Below are 20,134 nucleotides of genomic sequence, written 5' to 3'. Positions count from 1 at the left end.
TCCCACGGTAGAGGGAGGCTGAGAGGCAGCCGGGATGAAATAGCCGCGCATCCCCAGGGCGGCACAAGGCTTGCTATCAGTGGCACGTCACCCATGACTTCACTCCAAGTCCCTGGCTCTCTCCACCATTCTCAGATGCTGCCATGAAAACAGGAAATGAGCTCACAGGGCTCACGTGATAATGGCCACCACCGAGATGGCTTATCCATTCCCGACCTGATTTGGAGAATCTGCTTGGTGTCGAGTCCTGAGGGAGGATGGGCAGGGAGGGAAGGGGTTTCATGCTGATGGGGATTTGGGGTTTTAGAATCAGACCTGGCTGGGTTGTGCTTGCCACCACAATGCCCTTGCTGTGTGGCCTCGGGCAGGTTGCCTGACATCCCTGTTCCCTGGTTTCTTCATCTGTTTAAAGGGGATTGTTCTGGAAGGTGCCTCGGGATTTCTGTGACTTGAACGACAGAACACGATGCTCTCCCTGCGTGCCTGCCATACAGCAAGTGGCCCGCAATGAAGCTTTTATATTGATCACTTTCTTGTCATAATGATTGCAGCTTCCTCTGCCACTTCCCCCAGAACACCCCACGGTCACCTGGTTATACGAGACCAGATTTCCAAAGAGCAAATTCAGCAAAGAGCAGTCGCCACTCCCATCGGGGAAGAGTCCTGCGTGGATCCCGGGGGACCCCTGAGCTGCAGGAGACAGGCAGCACCAGGCGGAGGGAGAAACTCACTGAAGGACACAGAGGACAGCCTCCCCACTGCTCCCTCTGCACTTGGGCCAGCGCAGCCCCCAGCCCACGTGGCAGGCCTGTGGGTGGTCAGGAGGCCCCTCTGTGGAGAGGGGACTTGCGGCCCAGAGACCTCAGTCCACACGTGGCCTCAGGCAGAGACATGGGGGCCTGCGGCTCTGGGTGCCTAAGCAGCCCGGGAAGAACAGCTCTTGGGGCTGAGGAGGCACCAGTGCAGGGGCTTGGACCACCCACCGGCCTGCCACGTGCATGGGCCCCGAGAGCCATCTTAGCAGGGTGCTGGAGAGCCCAAATCGGTGGGGAGGGCTGCCACTAGGGTCTGGAGGACACTGGCCGAGAAGACCCTGCAGGGCCCTGTAGTTTGAGGTTCTGTGGAGCAACACCAAGTCCTTCACCAGGTGAAGGCACAGAGACTGCGAGGTGGGAACGAGTTTGGGACCTGGCCCTTTCTGGGCCCTGAGGCCAGCCCAGTAATGGTGGGCAGTATGGTAGCATCCTGGGGGCTTCATTCCCAGTGACCTAGGGTGAGGGGTGCCCTTTGCAGGCTGCAACCCACAGGGGAGCCCCCAGGGCCACGGCTCAAGGAAATCTGCCAAGTCTAGAGGGACTCGCACCCAATCCCCAGAGAGCCAGGGACCAGGACCCAGAAACAGCTGTCACTAGAAGGTGCCACCTTCATCTGAATTTCCCCTCAGCAGTTATATGTGGGAGAATTACAAAAAAAAAAAAAAAAGGTTTTAGGAAAGCCGACCTTTGCTGTACTTTCGGGTCCACTTTTATTGGCTTCAGTGAATGTAAAGGAAGGCTTAGCGATGACACAATTTTCAACAACAAGCAATTTACTAGGTGGCAGCAAAGGGCACCCGAGAGAAAAGACAAATTGCCTGAAATAAATAAGAGCTGGGAAGGGAATTAGGTGGCGCGGAGCAAGGTGCCCTGAGGTAAGGCAACTGGTCAATGTAAAAGTCACCAGGGGCACCTTGCTGCAGCCGGAAGTCAGATAGGCAACTGGCAGTGTCCCCAGGATGCTCTGAGCCCCCCCCCCCATGCCAGGCACCTACTGTGCACCCCTCATCCTGCAAAAACTGCACTGAACAGAGAGCTTTAGTGGACAGGCCAGAGCAGAGCTGCACAATCTCACCCCAGTTCTCCTTGTGCTTGTGCATTTCCATCATTTCACAAGGGCGTGGGCCCAGGGCCTGGAGCTCAAGGTTTACAACTGCGCTTTCTGCCACTCAGTGACTGATGGGTGTTTCCTTTAGCATTCAGTATTTCTCTCTGTTTATCCTAAATCCCTATCTGAGTAAGAGATTTGATTATCTGGAGGTCGGGTCCCGGCTGGAAGGGGAAGGAAGCCCAAGTACAGGACCCGCAGCAGGCCTGCCATTCCTAAGCACCAGGAGCCAACTCCCAGGAAAGCTGTGTCACATTCTCAGTGCTAAGGATTTGCAGGTTGATTTTGACAGCTGAGGGACCCTCAGAGACTCTGGTCAGATCCACTGTTATCCAGTGGGGAAACTGAGGCTTCAGACCTTGACCCGTTGGCAAGCAATGGGGCCATCTAATATCCCTGTCTCGGTTTTCATCTTCTACTCCTGTCTGCCTCCTCATTGTTCCAGATAACCCCGAAAATAGCCAGAGTCATTTAAGGAAATGCCTGGAGGTGAGGCTTTGGGGAACTGCATTTTTTCCAGGATACAAAAGCTGCTCAGATTATCCAGTTATATTTAAATTGGCAAGTCTGAGGCACCATCTCTCTCTACTCCCTCTTCAGCTTCAACCTAGCTGGATATTTTTCAGGGTGGTAATTATCATAGTAGACAGCAGATAGAGCAGGTTCCCTGTGGACTCAGAGCTGCATGGGCAGGTGTCTGCTCTGCCTGCAAATGGAGGCCCACCTGGCCCCAGACATCATTTCCACGCAGCCTCCACAGAGGGGAGGGGAGGTTTCAGGACTCCACTGGTGCGGGTGGACACGGGACGTTTCCTAACAGGCCGTCTCACTTCTACCCAAGCACCGAGCAGACTCTTCAGCAGGATCCTCCTCACATCCAGAGATGAGAATACTTGTTCAGATCTGCATATTCACACGTGCATACACGAGTATGTGCAGACAGACATATAGGATTTGCACACACACAAACATGTGTACACGCACATACCCAAACAAGCACACTTTCGGATTCTTCCCAGCAAGAATCAGTAATTCTTAAGTAGAAAAAACAAAAAAACACTGCTCTTGAGTAGGCAGAACGGCGGGAAAGCCTGAGTTGCAGGCCACACAGGCAGATTGATGGGCTCACTTACCTTCTCTTTTTTCTCCTCCTCTCTCCTTTTCTTCCTTCCTGTCTTCTGCACTTCCTTCCTCTGTCCATCTTGTGTCCACCTCCCATTCATCCAGCTCCCCTCTGCCCATCCCTGTTCTCAGGATTTACTGCAGCCTTCTCCCATTCACTCGGTTCATTCATGCATCCACTTGGTCGATCATTCAACAAACATTTACCGAGCTCCTTCTAAGTGTCTGGTGCTGCTCCAAGTCTAACTGCCTGGCACAGGGCACCTGGGCAGCACGGTTCAGCTGTCATATGCTCACTTCAAGGAAACTGAGCCCAGAGCCCAGAGATGCATCACCTTTATCTCAGGAACTGGACAGAGCAGCCACCACAGTGGCAGCCTTCCTAAGCCCCCTCTGCTCACCACACGCCCAACAGGAGAGATGAGTCCCTTGTCTTTGTCTGGGTTCCACCCAAACTGCTAGCAGTTTATTTGGAGGTGCTTGAGGGGCACAGGGCTGGGGATCAGGAGAGGAAAGAGCTGAGAGGATGCGTCATGAAGCCAGTTACACAGCAGGCCGTGCTCCTGGACCCTGCTGGGAAACACTGGGAAATGGGTCCAACATGGGCGTGGGGACGATCCCCCAAGGAAGGAAAGGTGGGGCTGGGAGGGTCTACACCAAGTTGTGGCTCAGGGATGCTCCAGGGAATGCCACCTCCCTGGCACCCTCTGCTTGCTGTGCACAGAGGCACAGCAGACTTCTGACATTCTAGAAAAATCCTTCAGGCTCCAGGATGCCAAAGCTGGTATCTTGAAGTCCACAGGAGCACACTGACATGGCAGGGTCCCTGGGAGGCAGGAAAGCAGCCCACGAGCACATGGTCAGAACTGGGCTCGAGAGGGTGGAAGAGGGAGAAGAGGAGCCTGACTGAGTCAGCTTTGGTGAGAAGGCAGGGTTGGGGTCCCGGTGTGGGGGGAGAAACCACCCTGAGTTTATACATTTAAAGAGCTAAGCAGGATGTCCAGCCACAGGGAGGCTGAGAGTGTCCAGCATTACCAGGCTGATGGGGACACTGGGCAGCCCCCTCCATGCACTTCCCCAAACTTCTCTTCTGTCCTACATGGAGACAGCCTTGGAGGAGCCTCTGTGGAATTTCTCTCTGTGGCAGTGTCTGCAGTCACATGTCTCTCTGTTCCTCTGCCCTGATTCATTCATATATTTATAACACAGTGCAGCCCCACTCACTCCCAAGTGCATTTATGGATCCATTCTTTTGCTGGCTTTGCCCATCCTTTCCTGCTTAGCCTCCAGCTCCTTTACAAACACACGCCACCTGACACATTATTTAGGGACTCCTATAGAATAGCCATGGCCTGTCAAATGGAAAACCATGAATGTTCTCCACTGTCGAATGGATCACTGCCACCTGTGTGGTTCAAACAAGCCATCAGACCTTGGTGGAAGATGCAACTGAGAACAGGGTCAGAGAGGCCACCCCTGTGGGTGAGGGTCACACACAGGTCCAGCAAGTGGTACCACAAAGCAAGCAGGTGAGCCGTGGGTCCCACTTACCTGTGATTTCCTTGGTGCCTCCGTTGGTGTGCTTGAAGCGATCTCCTTCTACTCGGACACTGGGGCAGAGCACATCTGAGGGAAACGAGAGGGGACAGGGTGATGAGAAGCATGGCTCCCATCACCCTGTGATGTGTGACACCCAAAGGACCCCACCCCTCCAAAGCCCAAGCAGACACAGAGGCCACTGTCAGTCCACACTCCACTTGTGTCCTAGGGAAGCACCGCCCTGCAGGTGCCACGCTCGGCCAGGGTGAAGCATTAACAAGCATCACCCCATCTCCATCCAGCTCATGGCCTCGCAACTATGGGAAACCAGACACTGAGACCAAGACTAGGCCACAGGAGGGAATAGGTGATGGGTGGGGGTCCCACTGGGGGATTCAGGGCACAGGTGCACCCCCCCAACCCAGCCCAGAGGACAGAGGAGCTGTCCTGGAAAAGGTCCTCTGTAAGGAAGAACGGAAGACTAAGCTGGAAAGACAAAGGAACAAGTGAGACACAAAGGCAGGGACACGCACAGGGACTCCAAGTCAACCGGGAGACCGTGGATGGGACAGGACAGAAAGGTGTCCTTTCAGTCACCCAATGAAGCTTCAGGTACAATTCCAAGAGAAGGCAAATGCCAGAAGAATGAAAATCTCTCAGTTATACAAAAGTCATAAAAATAAAAAGAGTCACGATGCTACATTAACACCTCATCTTAAAGTCTTCATAAATCTTCACTTGAAAAAAAAAAAAGGTTTTTTAAAATGAGCTCTTTGGATACTTCCACCTCTCCCAGGACAATCAGTAGCTCTGAGCTTCACTGGGTTGGGTCCAAGAGCTGGCTCCAGGACTGCTAGCCCACTGGCCTTTATGGACTCAGTGTGAGTATCTCAACAGGAGAGACCTTCAAATGCACACCTGCAGCACAGCTGCTTTGGGGACTGGTCAAGATCAACCCAGAACCTAGGGGAAGGAAGCAATCCCTCAGACGGAGCACTTGAAGCAGCTCGCTGACCTCATGCAGACCCAGCCCCGCCCAGGAAGCAATCTGGCTATCACGTTATTATTTTAATTGCACATTAATGAACAGTTCATCATCCGATCAGTTCTCTGAGCAGTAACCACCTGTCCTGTTTGGGGCCATCAGTGTTTCAATGAGGGTCACTGAGGCTCCGTTAGCCCCACAGCAGTGCAGAACAAATAGGTCTCCCCTGATTTGGGAGGAGTTATTTTTAATGCTTATCCTTAAAGGCACCACCAGGTCTGACAAGCCCCATGGAAGGGTTATTTTGGAAACAGCACCAAGCTGCCTGTCTAGAACTAAATATGAGAGAAGACGCAGGCACTGGGCAATGTTTAGACAGCTCCACCCGGGACAGATGCAGCTGTGGGGTGACGACCAAGTGCTTTAACTTTGGCAGCCTGCCAAAGACAGGCGGGGGATTACATGTCTCTTGTGTGAGTTTAAGGTTTAAAAGGAGTTGACGTAGAAGGTTCCATCGTAGCTGTGAGTAAATTCCTGGAGGCTGGAGCTCAGGGTGGGCTGCACCACTGAGTCTTGTCTGCAAACATTCCACAGGAGGAGACCTGGCTCCCAGGTCCAGACTGCAAGGCCAAGTCGAAGGTCACAGACACAGGAGAAATGGCGTCTCCTCAAGAAAGGCAAAACTTGCCCAAACTGCTTTGAGGAATCAACTTCCGAACAACCGCAAATCCTTTTCCATACCATCACCAAACTTCGTATGTTCAGGAGGTTCCATGTGCATTTTTAGCGACTGGGTTAAGTTAGGCAAGGGGCTCCTGAATGCCCGCTCAGCCAGGCTCTCCGGAAATGCCAGGCTCTCGGGATTCACCTGCTTGGCACAGAGGTAGGCTAAGCCCCTTCGGCCACATTCCGGTTCTCTGTGGTCAGGTTACCTCCACACCTTGGCTACGACCCATGTGTTTCCACATTCGCTCTCACTCGTCTATTCAAACTGAAGTATGTACTCAAGTCCAGATGGACCCCAAGCTCTGATGTTCTAGGTACGTAAACACGGACAGTCCGTCATCCCTGATTCTGCCTCCAGATCACTCTGGAGTTAACTGCTGTGAATGGCTCCAAACACATGAAGGTCACAGAAAGTGCATGAGCTTGTGGCACCTTCTGTTCCCTTACTGGAGGTCCCTGCCCCTCCATCCTAGAGGCTCTGCTGGTCCTTTGATGCCTGCAGGGCCCTGTGTCCATGCATCCAGCCTGGGGTCCCAGAGCTGAGGGCACCTTGTCGGAGGTGCTGTTTGGCCAGTTGGTCCCAGTTGGTGGGCCTCCACACCCCTCAGTTTGCACTGTGCCTCCACTGTCTTCACAGCATGAGGCCTGTGCAGGCCCCAGGTCTTGCTGAACCCAAGTGGCCAATGACCCTGAGCTAAGAAGTGGGTGCTGAACGGCCGACTGGAGGGCCTTCTGGGCACAGCATTCATCAATGTCTTAGTGAGCCAGTGAGAAGAAGGGCTTATGCCACAGAGGTGTAGCAGACGCCATTAACTGCAGCCTGACACCCACTGCCTGCTCCCGGCTGAAGAAACGCTGCCTTAGTTTAGAATGGCAGAGTTGTCTGCTCAGGAGGCAAGCTGTGTCTGGCTGGCCTAAGCCAATTTGGCTATTCCTTTCCTGTCTCTCCAGCTCTCCTGCAGCTGGGGAAGGACATGTGGCGGAGCTGCAGCCAAGGAAAGAAATTACACAAGTTTGCTGAGGTTGGAAGGAGAAGTGGGTAGACCATAAAGCACCTTGATTTCCTTGTCGTAGGGGATAGACAGGTGGATGGGTTGCAACTTTACTTTTCTACCTCCTCCTTCCAGTGGAGGACATGATCTCTGGGGGGCCTACCCAGGAGATTTGAGGAAGTAGGGGAACTCCAAATCCAGCAGCCCAAGCCTGGGTGAAAGCATGAAAACCAGAAACTCGTTCCTGTCCAAGTCACTGCCGTGAGCTTCTCTTCACCCGCAGGTGGGAGCGCCACAGACCGCAGGCCTTCCCTTCTCATGAGCAGCACTGATAAGTCAGGGTAAAGGACCCATTGGACAGCCAGCGTCCCTGTCTGGGTGCCTGAGGACAGCGGATGGGGTGCACACTGAGGCATCAGTGCCCTGGTAAAGGAGCCACTGGCAGACCAGGTTCCCTTCAGTGCCCCAGCAGAGACATTTCAGAAAAGGATTTATCAGATAATCATCCAGCATCAACAGAAGAAGCAGTTCCAGAACTAAAGATGGAGTTAAGTTCTCAAGAACAGAAAACGTGTTTGATTTTTTCCTGGTTGGTTGATTTTCCTTTAGAGAAGGACTGATGCTCACAGAGTTCCTGTTCCCTTGGAGTTCATTTATTGTTTGCCTGTTGTCTAGGGGACATTTCCCGCAGTCTTTAGGTGGCTGGAATAAACACCCCAGACTTCAGGAGAGAAGCCACATGCAGGGGCTCCACTGCACCCACCAGGAGCTATGGGTCCATCAGGGCTGCCGCTCTAAGGGGAAACACCGGCATATACTTCAGTCTTTCTGGAAATGCACTTGAACTTGTAATCAGTTTACTCAATGGGAAACTGGGAGTGGATGTGTGCTTCATTATTGGGAGGGGAGGTGTGCACAAGCTGGTCTCTGGTGTCCTGGTGCTTTGTGTTGACACATCTATGGATTAATCTGCAGTATACGAAGCCCCCCCCGCCACTGACTGTCAGCCATAATCTTTCCATTTGGGAAAGCAGCTATTGAACACCCACTGTATACTGCTCACCTGGCCTGGAATTTAACCAACAACAATTATCCAACAAGGTAGATTTTGTTCCCTTAACACAGATATAGAAACTGATGCTTAACAGAAGTTAACAAACCCACCAAACAGCAGGAGTGACTGAATAAATGCCTACCTGAATCTGGAATCTAGGAGTACCGGTGGCAGAACCTAGGTAGGAGATCAGCGGGACCAGCAGAGGCCAGGGAAGGAGGCCTGGCAGCCCGCTGGGGCGGACAGGAAGCAATCACTGCTCATCCATGATCCAGTCACTGCTGAATGCAGCTGACCACAGAGAGACCATGACATTCCAAGAGAGCAGGGGAGAGGCATGAATCAGATGCCTGCAGACATTGACCCTGGGCCTCTGCTGCTCAGAGGCCCACAGGGATTCATCCAGACACCTCCACCTCAGAGAAGTGGCAGCCACTGAGCCAGGCACAGGGCCCTAGGGATCCTGCTAATAAGGCACAGTCCCAATGGCTCCTGGGACTGAGTGCCCATATTTCCAGGTATGCACTGGGCATGCTATGTAGTTTGACTCTGGGCCTCTCAACTGTTCTGCTGGGGGAAGTGGTTAAATCGGGACCAGCAGACACAAGAAGACAGCTTCTTACGCATTGGACGCTGCTGCAAGCATGTAAAACACATCAACACACTCAACAGTCCTCGCCACAGCTTTCTGGGATAGGTTCTACTATTTACAGATACGGAATGAAGGACATGAAGAAGTTAGTAACTTTCCCAAGGCCACTAAGCCAGGGAGTGCCTGATGGGCATCAAGCCTCTGGCATCAGGGTCTTGGTCTGAGGCAGCCTCTCCACAGACCTGCCCAGGTTCCTCCAGCCAACCGGGACTCCATCTGGTCTCCAAAGCCCACACTGACAGATGGCCAGTCTGACACCTTCTGGAGCATCCCATTCTTTCTGCAGTTCTAACTCGCCGAAGGCTCTTCCTCATTCTGCACCATCGGATTCATTCACTTACACATGGGGAAGCAGAAGCTCAGAGAGATTAATTCCTCTGATATCACAGAGCCAGCAAATGGCAGAGGCAGAAACTGTGCCCAGGGATTCAGATGTAGAATTCAGATTCCCTCAGCCACAGTCCATACAATCTCAGCCTTGGAAAGCACCCTGGGAGTGCAAGGCAGGGCAGCTGCTACTGTCCATACCTTACAGGAGAATTATTAGCCTCTCTGCACATTATAAAGGTGGGTGGGGATGCTATTAACCAATCGCAGGGCCATAGTGCAGATCATGTGAGAAGAGGAACACAATGATGTTGACCTGGGGTCAGACGCTGGGTTCTTATCCCCAGTTCCACTTCTACTTCCTGTTCTGGATCTTTCTGGAGACTCCTGATTTGCATCTCTCTTCTAGATCAAAGTTCTGGGCACAGTCACCTCTGCAGAAGCCACAGATCCTCTGGCTGGATGATCCACATCAAACAGGTTCTTTAAGTTGTAGGGATGTGTAGTCAGGGAGCCAATTTGGGATTGTTCATGTGTTTCGGAGGCAGCCTGATAGAATATTCAGCAAAGAAAGCAGTTCTGGAAAGAGAAATCCCCAGACCTGCTGACAGCTGCAAATGCTGGTAACCAGTCCCCTTCTCCTGTTTTTGACCACTATCTCAGAAGCAGAAGGTGCAGCAGGAGGTGAGATGGATGGGCTCTCACACAGCCCAGCCCCTTCTCAATGGTGAGCTGGGGTGCAGCCATCTTTGTTAGGAGACCAGAGGGAGAGAGCAAGGAGTGAGGAGAGGCCCTGCGAGGCCATCTCCTGTCCCAGCCGGAGCACAAGCTGCTTGCTGAATAAGGAGAAGAACAGGGCCAGGCCAGGAAGGAAGGTGACTCCAAGGCCAGTAGGAGAGAGCTAGGGAGTCACACAGGCCTCATTTCTTCCATGCCAGTCCCCCCTCTATGTCTCTGTGCAAAATGACGGTCCCCATGGGGCTGTCCTAAGATCGGATGGTTTGTGGATGGGAAGTCCTGGGCAAAATACCTGTCACCTAATGAGTGAGCGCTCATTCATTCCCTCATTCCTCATTCCTCAGCCAACACGTGTCTTTCAAGTGTCTGGCACAGATGTCCTGGCCAAGGACAAGGCAAGCAAGTGACTGCACCCGTGAGGTGGCTCCTTCCCTCCAAGATCATGTTCAAGGAAGAAGTAGAGAGCCACAGAGGTGCAAGCTGGACACCATGTGTCACCTGTGCCATGGGGGATATCGCCCCTGCTGTGACAGGGTGACATTCCGTTAGCTGATCTGGGGAGATCTCTGAGGTGACTGACACCTGAACTGAGACTAAGAAAGTAACGGGCCAGCCAAGGCAAGCACACGACAGGTAGAAGGTACCAGCAAGCACCAAGCCCTGGGGCTGGAAGGGCCTGGATTGTGGAGCTGAAGGGGCACAGGCAGAGAGTGGGGGAGCCCCAATTCAGGGTAAGGAAGTCCCACTGCCCAGGAGGGCAAGGGCAGATATGCTGGAGGCCCAGCAGAAAGTGACTTGCTACTGGGAGCAGGGTCACTGTATTAGTGTCACAATCCAAGGACAGCCCATCGTCAGTGACCCAGGTGTGCCAGGGGTTCCTTGGACCTGGCTTCCCTCCTGGGGAATGTCCCATGGCCTAGCACCAAGGCCTCACCAGAGACTGTAAAGACCATGCCTAGGAGCAGATGAGATGGAGGCACAGTGGGCTGGCGGGCAGCAGAGCCCTGTCCACCTGTGCCACAGGCTCGGGCTCCTTCTCACTCCTTTCATCTGGCAAGGCTGCAACTCCCAGGGGACAGCAAACCTTCCAGAACCCAGCCTTCTTCCCTTGGTCCCACACAAAATGCATGCTGACCGTGCACCTGCTACTGGATTGGTCAAGGGCAGGCAACAGAGGGCAAAATGCCAAGTATCATCCTGCCATGAGCCATCCATGGCTCTGTGTGAGCTAGGTGCATTGGAGCGTATGAGGGACTGGTCTGGCATTACGTGCTGATTGGGCTACATGACTCAAGTGTGCCTTTCCTCTCGCTCTCCTATGATCCCAGTAGCACTGAGATGAGTGTGACTTGACAAGATTTAAATCAATCTGCTGACCACAAGACGTCACCAAGCAAGACTCCACCTTCAAACCCTACCCTTGCCTTATTTGGGTGGAATACTCTATCGAATGTCTTCTTCCCAATAAATCGGGGGGGTTCTGGTGTGCTCACCCTCTTGCCTCTTGCCTCCCTTGCTCCTCTTGCCCTCCAGCACGGGAGCAGACCTCTGAGGTGGCAGAGTCGTCTCTGACCCCCCAAAAGGTATTTTGTGTTTGTGAGGTCTTTTTGTTGCCAGCCCAAATAACGTGGAGTGACCCTGAATCTGTGGCCCATGCGGGATGTGGGTGACATCACCCAGCAGAGACGATGGAGACTGATTGGAAAAGCCACTGATATCCCAGGTAACTGTGTGATTATGACAAGCAGAAAGTGCCCAGGCAAGAGCTGGGTGAGAGCACTGGGCACCCTGCTGGAGGGTCAGGGTGGGGACCTTTGAAGGACAGGATGGTGGCAGGTCGGCGAAGGCAGGAAGATGCACAGACCCACTGGAGGCCCAGACAAGGGACTGGAGTGAACCGTGGACACCATGTCTGAGGGGCCGTCAACAGGGAAGAGCAGCAATGGGATGAGTGGGGGTGTCAAGGGCCCCGAGATGGTGCCCATGGGCTGCGGCAAGATGGGCCACTCTGCAGAGAGGCCCGATGGTGAAGGGCAGGGGCAGAAGCAGAGAGAACAGTGAAGCTCCATGATGGTCAGGGGAGGAACACTAGTGGTCTGTGTGTGGGTGGAGGAGGGAAATGGACAGGCTCAGATCTGCCCTGAAAGCAAACTGAGCATGCTTTGGTGGCAGATTAGATGCAGAGCATCTGGAAAAGAGAAGGTGCTGCTCAGTGTCCCCGGAAGACTGGACCTAGATGCCCAGTGTACACTTTTCATTTGAGATGTCCCTGAGGTGATCAGAAAGCATCTGTGATCTATAAAGCTGGCCTCTGGATTTCAAGACCCAGCTCCCGGCTGGGGCGACGTGAGGCCTGATGGCCACAGAGGCTGAGGAGGGGAGGCCAGCAAGGCAGAGTGAGCCAGGGAGAGTGAGGTCTCAGGTTGCATGGGGCAAGGGTTCCAGCAACAGGGGCAGTCCCCAAAATCAATCCTGTGCTGGTAGCAGCGACCTGAGAGTTGACATCTCACTGGTCACTGGAACCCTGAGTGACAGGAAAAGGCCAGAGGAGGTTCAGGGAAAGGTCAGGCAGCACATGGGGACAACAGGGATACCAGCTGTGTCACACAAGTTCTCCTTCCCTGACCTCTGGTTCCAGGGACTCTGGAAAGGACAGGCGAGAGAGCTGTCTGGGGATGGCAGGAAACACACTTTCTCAAACAGGGCTCTTCTCTTTGCAGCAGTGTCCCTCCTGGATGCCCAGTCAACCCTGCTCCACAGCCCGCCATCCCATCCCCCAAGACCCAAGGCAGAAGTTGAACCACTCCAGGACGAACACTGCTGGGTCAGGCTGGAGGGGACAATGGAGGGAGCCACTTCTATTTGTGATTGTCCTGACAAGAGTCAGACTTGGGGATCAGGAGAAGTCTGAAGGACCCCATGGTCCAGCCCTATGGCTTTACAGATAAGCAACTGTATGTCAATAAAGAGGAAACGCCTCGTGGGGCAACTGTACCAGGGCCAAGCCAACCCAGGCCACCTCAGTAAGGGCACTGTGACCAACACCTCCTCTCTATAGAGCCAACCCCACAGTGTGTCGCCTGCTGGGGTGACTCTGAGCCCCTGCTCTAGTGTATAGGAAAACCCGCCTGAGGAGGGAGCACTTGGCTTCCGGTGCCGTGAGCCCCAAGCCCGGCCTGCTGCTCTTGGGGTGGCATCCCAGGCCCTTCCATGCTGAGCCTCATCTGTTCAAGCTCTTACCACGCACCCTGTGGGGTCCAACAGGGCTTGGGGGAGAGAAAGCATGGGCAGTACTATGTACATCCCCGAGGGAACCAGACTGCGCACAGCAGGGACCTCTTTTTCCTTCTGCAGAGTTGGATCTTGGAACCCCCAAGGGATGAGCAAAATACCACCAAGCCAGCTTGCCAGTTCATCCCCCACCTGGCTTCCCCAGGCAGGGACCAGAAGATGGAGGTCCCCAAGCCTGCATCCTGGGTGCTGGGCCCAGGGTGGGAGGGCTACAGAATCCAATAACCCCTTCATCACGGCCTAGATTCTGAGTTAGAGAAATGCAAAATCACAGAATCATCAGGTTGCAAAGGTCCCATAGGAATCCGGAGGTCAGCTGACAGGACATTTCACTTAGCCCTGAAGAGAAGGTGAGAGTCCACAGCACAGACTGGAGGGGAGAAGGGAGAAACAGGAAAAGGGTGCTCAGGGGGACCTGATCAGACCCAGCCTTGACCCTCCTACTCCACATCTGAGCACAAACCTCCACCCTCCTGGTTTCCAGAAAACACAGGACTGGCTGCATGACCCCAGACGCCCTCCAGGGTGTTACTGCCTCCTCCTGGAGTCTGTGGTTCTCAGGGAAGAGGGCAAACAAGATGAGGTGGTGTTTATTTTCTCCAGTCTCAGCCACATTCTTCCATTAGCATATGGCCTGGCCTCAGACATATTTGTGTCTAACCTGAAGGCCCTGACCCCCAAAAAGCACCAGTAACAGTGGCAGACCACAGGGAGAGAAGGCCCAGAGCCCAGGAGAGGGCAGTGGCTGGCTCAGCTCTCCACCATCAGGCCACCCAACTGCTGCATGGGAGAAAACAGCGAGGCTGGGCCACCTTCACGCATCCCAGGCCTCCAGGCAGAGACACGTGCTCCTGGCCCTCTTTCCCGAGGGCTGGTGGACCACCTCCTGAACAGGCATGGGCTGCCCACAGACAGCTACGGGAAGCTGGTGGGAACGACAGCTGCTGAGAGGAGCAGCTGGAGGGCTTCCCTGGGCTGTCCTTGGAGGCAGGGCTGAGGTAGGAGGGGGGCAAGTGGGCAGCTCAGGCTGCAGAGGGGCCTCCCCTCCTCCCCAGGGCACCCCCTCTCAGAGTGCTGAACCGGGGAGCAGCCTGCAGGCCTCCTGACAGTTTGCAGGGGGAGGGGAGTGAGCCTGAGCACGCAGTGGGGCTACCTGCCTCTGTGCTTCTCCATGGCCACCTATGACCTCACCTGCAGCAGGGCTCTGCCACACCTGTGGCCCACACCTGAGGAGAGCAGCAGCTCTGGCCTGGGCCTCACCTTCAGCTCTGAGTAGTTCCTGCTGCACCTGGTCCTCGTCATGAGCCAGGATCCCTGATGAAGACCCTACTCACATCTCCTACTTAACTAGCCCCTTCACCCACTTCTGGGCTGCTCCCTTGCTTCCCTGTCCCCTCCTGGTGATCCATTTGCCACCCTGCGGTGAAGGGAAATTAAAGCACACATGGGGTAGCACCTCCCTGGCTTAAACTCCTCAGGGGGCTGAGGGAATGAATGTTCACGTGGTGAGAGATCCAGTGAGCTCCATGCTGAAGGATGCCCAACTACCCGACGGCTTCCCATCCTTCACTGTGAAGTTCAAGGTGAAGCACAACAGTCTTTACTGCCTTTCTCCTCGATTCAGAATAAACCCCAAACTCTCCTCAGGCCGAGACCCTCTGAACACCAGCCTCTTTCCATGCTCCACTCCATCACCTCACACCCCACAGGAGCCACGGCACCGGCCTCTCAAGGCACAGGTGAGGCCAAGCCTGCCCCTACATCTCCTGGGCTGTGCCCTCAGAGCGGCCCTTGAACCACCTGACCTGAGAGGAAACTTCTGTTCTTTCTCATCTCCCTCCCTGGGCTTTGTCTAATGGATGAAGCATGTGCTGTTACTTTCGGCTGTGATTTGCATCTATAATCTTAAGTGCTAGCTTTGTCATGGGTTTGTGTTAACTGTTGCACTCCCCTGCCCTACGTGGTGAGCCCCCTGTGATCCGAGACATCCTAAATGTGTGGACAGTGTGTGCAGCAAAACTATAAGATTTTTGCCTTATTTTTTGTCATCCTGATGTTTCAGATGAGGAAACTGAGGCTGTGGTCCCACCCTGCAGATGCTAGACCTGCCCACAAAGAGGCTAAATAGTGACTAAGAGGTGATAAATGTCAAGCACAGGAACTCAAACCCAGTCTGCCAGCCTAAGCATCTCAGTATCTCACCTCGATAGGTGCTGCCTGGCCTCAGGAGTTAGGATTTCTAAAAGATGAAATAAAAGCTTCCACTAGTCTAGGTTTGCAAAGATCTGCACTCAGGTCTACTAGGTCCCTCAAGCTCTCCGTCTGTCTTCGTAAATTCATGAGGCTGTTCATGGCCTCCTATCAACAAAACCTGTGGACCAGGGAGCCTTAGACATTGCTCGGGCTAGACCCCACTGCTGCGACTATCCATCTGAGGTGAGTTACTGTGGCTGAGCCAGAGTTCCCCTGGAGACGTTTCCAACTGCCCCGACCCCACACCCAGGGACCTGCACCAGGGGGAGGCGCTGATGCCCAGCTGGGCTGCTCGGTGCTGGTGTGGGGCCTGGTGTGAGCGGAACACAGTCTGAGAGTCCATGCTACCAAAGTTCCACCTGGAGGACATGAGAATAAGGACTGAAGGCAGAAGGGGGCCGGGAGCATGCGGGGCCGCACGGTACGCTGCCTGGGCCAGCTCCATCTGACCAGGCTTCTGTCTACTCTGGGCTCTGGTCAACCCCTCCTGAGGCAGGAATGTGGAAGGCTGTGGGGACGGGGTCCAGGCTCACTAAGGACACATGATCTGCAGCTCTCTCTCCTCTAATCTTCACACATATCTATGGAAGGTTTTTTCTTCCTCTTTTCCAGTCAAAAATACAGGTAATGCTTCCTGCCCAAGCCCACAGAGCCGGTAGGCAGCAGTGGACGTTTTACAACTGAGGCCTCCTGGATTTTAGAAACTATATTCTTTCATGTCCAATTTGTCCCCACACCAAAAAAAAAAAAAAAGAAAATGAGAAATTATACCCCAATGATTCAAATGTATGAATTGCCAAGATCATTGTAATGTCATGTGTAGCTAATAAAAAAATAAATAAATAATAAATAAAGCCACCTTTGGATCCAGGTATGCCCAGAGCCCTTCAAGTTTCACCACACCCCACAGAAGAGGAGAAGGGACAGGGACCAGCCCTCTCAGACTCGTGTTCCTCTTCCAGACTGTGTTCCAGAGGCTTGGGTCCTGGAGACACTCCACCCCAGAGAGCCTGTGCCTACTTCCAAGAGTCCAGCCTCATTGCCCACCTGTTTTCCTGAGAAGGACCAGGCCTCTCACTGGCCTGGGAGCAGGTGCTTGTGGGACAACGGACAAGCTTGACCTCACACCCAGGGTGCTCTGGCTCATGCACATGGGACCCTGCTGGTTCCAGATCAAGCAGGAGTGGTGAAGACAAGGAGGCCAGGCCGTGGGCTGGGCTGGGGCCAGGGTGTGAGTCTCCCTGGGCCACCGTGTCTTTGCATGTCACTGTAAGGAACCCAGGGAATCTGAATTCCTACCTGCCTCCTAGGCTGTCACATGGGCATATGCAGGTTAGGATGGAATGGACTTTCCAGGACACCTCTGTAATTTATAGACAGCACACGCAGCCTGCAGTCCTCCTTGTCCTCTCACTGAAGGCCACTTGTGGGTCGGGGCCCCATTTGAGTGTACAGCCAGGTTCTGCCCAGCCCAGTCAGCTCAGGTGACCAGAGGGTGAAGGAAGGCACTTGGCTCCCACTGGGGCCCCACACCCAACCTACACACCCTCATGGCCTCTGATTCCACCCCATCTAGAGCACAGGCAGGACCGTGTCTCCCTGCTCCCCAGATTTGGGGGCTCCAAGACAGAAGATGCTCATGGTCGAGAAAACACATGCTGGGCAGGTGCCAAGGGCTACAGACCCCACCATGCAGGGCCTCCTGAGCAGCCTGCCTGCCTCCAGCTCCCTCAGGAGACCAGCAAGGACCTGGTCTCACCTTCCATCCCCATCAGCCACACCTGCTCACATCTGGTTGTCGGACCAGAGGACAGGAGAACCCATCATGTCAGCAAGCAGAGGAGCTGTCTACACATCTGCCACCCATCGAGCCACACAGACTAGCCAGAGCAGGTCTCTAGAAAATACAGGTGGGTACTTCATGAGGACATTTAAAATGCAAACACAGGCTTATAATAAATTTATTTTTTCTGGGCAACTGCAAGTAGATGCTTCCAAGTTGTGGACAGAGGGAAGGCATCATTATTGTCCTGAACCAACAGTCCCTTAAGAGCGTCATAGAAGGCCCTTCATAGAAACGTTGGTTGTGTGTGTGTGTGTGTGTGTGTGTGTGTGTGTGTGCACGTGCACATGTGCATACATGTGTGTGATTGAAAGGTCCTGTATTGTGGATCTGTGGGGGGGCATACATGTGTGTCCTGTGCTTGTGTGTCCACATCTGTGTGTGTGCATGTGCCTCTGTGTGGGGAATCTGAGGAAACCAAAGGAGTATGATCAAAGGACTTTCCCAGCCCAGTCCGCGAAGCCCTACAACGTGGCCCGCTGCTTTCCGTTCTCCTCCCTGCAACCTGAACTTGTAATGAGCACTGCACTTCGTGGACATATTTCTGGGAAAGCCATGGCATGTCACGTAACCCTGTGTCACCTCTTGCTCTAAGATTAACAAGCAAGGGTAGCAGCAGGACAAGAGAAATGCTCGGAAGTGCAAGATGTCCCCACAAATTTAATTATAGAGATACACATTTATATTTAAACATGTTTTATATATAGATTGTGTGTGTGCTTCTGTGCTTTTGGCAAATATCAATTTACTTGTGGCCACTACACATTACCCCTTTGTCAACCCAACACTGAAACCAAGAGGTAAGCTCACACGGCTCTCCATGAGCTGGAACACTGAGACATGCTGCCACCCCCGATGGCGTGGTCACGCTTGCGAGGACTCAGCTTCCTGGCAGCAGGACCAGAGCCATGTGGCTGGCACAGGTCCCCACAGCTGGACAGTGGCAAGAGGACTGATGCACATCAGAGCTCAAAGCCCCTTCTAGTCCCCCTGGGACCTGGGAAGGAGTCCACGTGTGAGGCCCCGGGCGGCATGAGCCTTTCTTAAGAACGCCTGTGGAACCAGAAGCATGAAAGGCCGGGGAGAGCCTGTAATTGGAGGACACGTGGAGGGACAGCTGGCTATGTGTGATGTTGACCATGACACAGAAAAGAAGGGAAGAGGAGCCCTTCAGAGGAGCCACGCCCATTCCACTCAGTGCCCCAAGGAGGAGACCAGGGCAGAAAACCTCCTGAGAGCTTATGGCAGTGACTTCAGACCATCAGTCATCGTGGAGAATCAGCCTCAGGGGTCGGCCAGCTTCCATGGAGGACCACAGAGTAAGCACTGCAGCCTGTGCAGGTCAGGGGGTCTCTGCCACAGCCACTGAGCCTGCGGCGGCTCCGGACACAGGCAGCCCTGGTCAGTGTGCACTGTGAGCAGCACTCCAGGGAATCAGGCAGTGATGGCTGGCCAGATGTGGCCCGCCAAGACAGGCCTTCCCTTCCTGACGGGACAGTCCCCGTGCAGAGCTCAGGACAGGTAGACTTGACTCCCTTCCCACGTTAGGGGCTCAGGCCCAGCCACATTATTTGGTGGTGCTTGACTTTTCACAGGTGTGTATTTGTTTGTTTGTTCCAGCTGGCCAGAAACACACTGTGTGATTACAATACCATCAAGGACGTTTGAAAACACAAGCAGATCTTCATCATCTCCTCTGTTTTATAGACGAGGAGACCAAGGCTCGGGGGTGAGGCTGCTGGCGGGGCTGCTGGCTGGAAAGTGGCAGAGCTGGGCTTCCGTGCGGGCCTCTTTGACATCCATCTAGGCTCTTCCAGACACCACGGGATGGCAAGAGCTGGCCCAGGACTGGCACTGAGTACAGGCCAGGGTGCAGAGGGAGCAAAGATCACACAGGCACGCTCTAGAAAGCAAAGTGCTAACTCTGTCTTCATTTTAGAGGAAAAAGGAGTCTCTTGTCAAAATATACAGAAAAGCCCGAACTTAGCTCAGGCTTTACATGAGTCCACACTCTGTGCCTGATGCTCAAAAGTCACAGTCTGTGAGGGAGAAGACACAGGACCCCACCCTGGCCACCCTGAGTCCCCTCCTGGGACCTCTCCTGTGCCCCCAGGCAGCTGCTCTCAGAGGGGCAGACACTGGTTTGGGGATGGGGCAGTGGAGACATGAGCGTTTCTGCCTCAGTCAACCCAACTGCACAGGCTGCTGGATGTGGCCAAGGGGTGACCTTACAACTTCAGAGAAGGGGAGAGTTAAACACTTGGCTTCCACAGGCTTTTTTAGGAGGGGAAAACAATAGTAAGTGCTGAGAAACACTGACTAAGCTCTGGCTTGATCATCTGGTCACACACAGGAAACTGTCTTTTACGCACGTGTGTGTGTGTGTGTGTGTGTGTACATGTGGGTATCCTGAGAGCAGGTGCCCAGCCCCACCAGTGCACCAGGCACGTCCCTGGCACTACCTCACTAGATCCTCACACCCTCAGCAAGGAAGGGAACACTGTGACATCCTCTTTGCAGGTGAAGAGATCAGGCAGAAGGAGATTACCGAAGTGGCCCAAGGTTCACAGAGAGGAAGGAGGGGGCTGCGAGTCACACCCAGGCCACAGCTCCAGATGCTGGGTGGGAGCAGCCAGGGCCTCTGCCTCTGTGTGTGCCTCGGCCGTGCATAGAAATGCAGACCTCTTCT

At 53.9% G+C, this 20,134-nt stretch overlaps 1 protein-coding gene across 1 annotated transcript in view; it reads right to left on the bottom strand.

Annotated features, from left to right (window-relative positions):
• Nucleotides 1-20,134, bottom strand: part of Col22a1 (collagen type XXII alpha 1 chain) — a 240,251-nt gene that overhangs the window by 182,891 nt on the left and 37,226 nt on the right. The window contains exon 5 of the mRNA XM_026407769.2: nt 4,597-4,671. Within this exon, the coding sequence (XP_026263554.2) occupies nt 4,597-4,671 (75 nt within the window). The remainder of the gene's footprint in view (nt 1-4,596; nt 4,672-20,134) is intronic.

The sequence above is a fragment of the Urocitellus parryii genome, chromosome 7 (genome assembly GCF_045843805.1).
Source record: "Urocitellus parryii isolate mUroPar1 chromosome 7, mUroPar1.hap1, whole genome shotgun sequence".
In the NCBI taxonomy this organism is placed as follows: Eukaryota; Metazoa; Chordata; class Mammalia; order Rodentia; family Sciuridae; genus Urocitellus; species Urocitellus parryii.
This window is presented reverse-complemented; position numbering and strand designations above follow the sequence as displayed.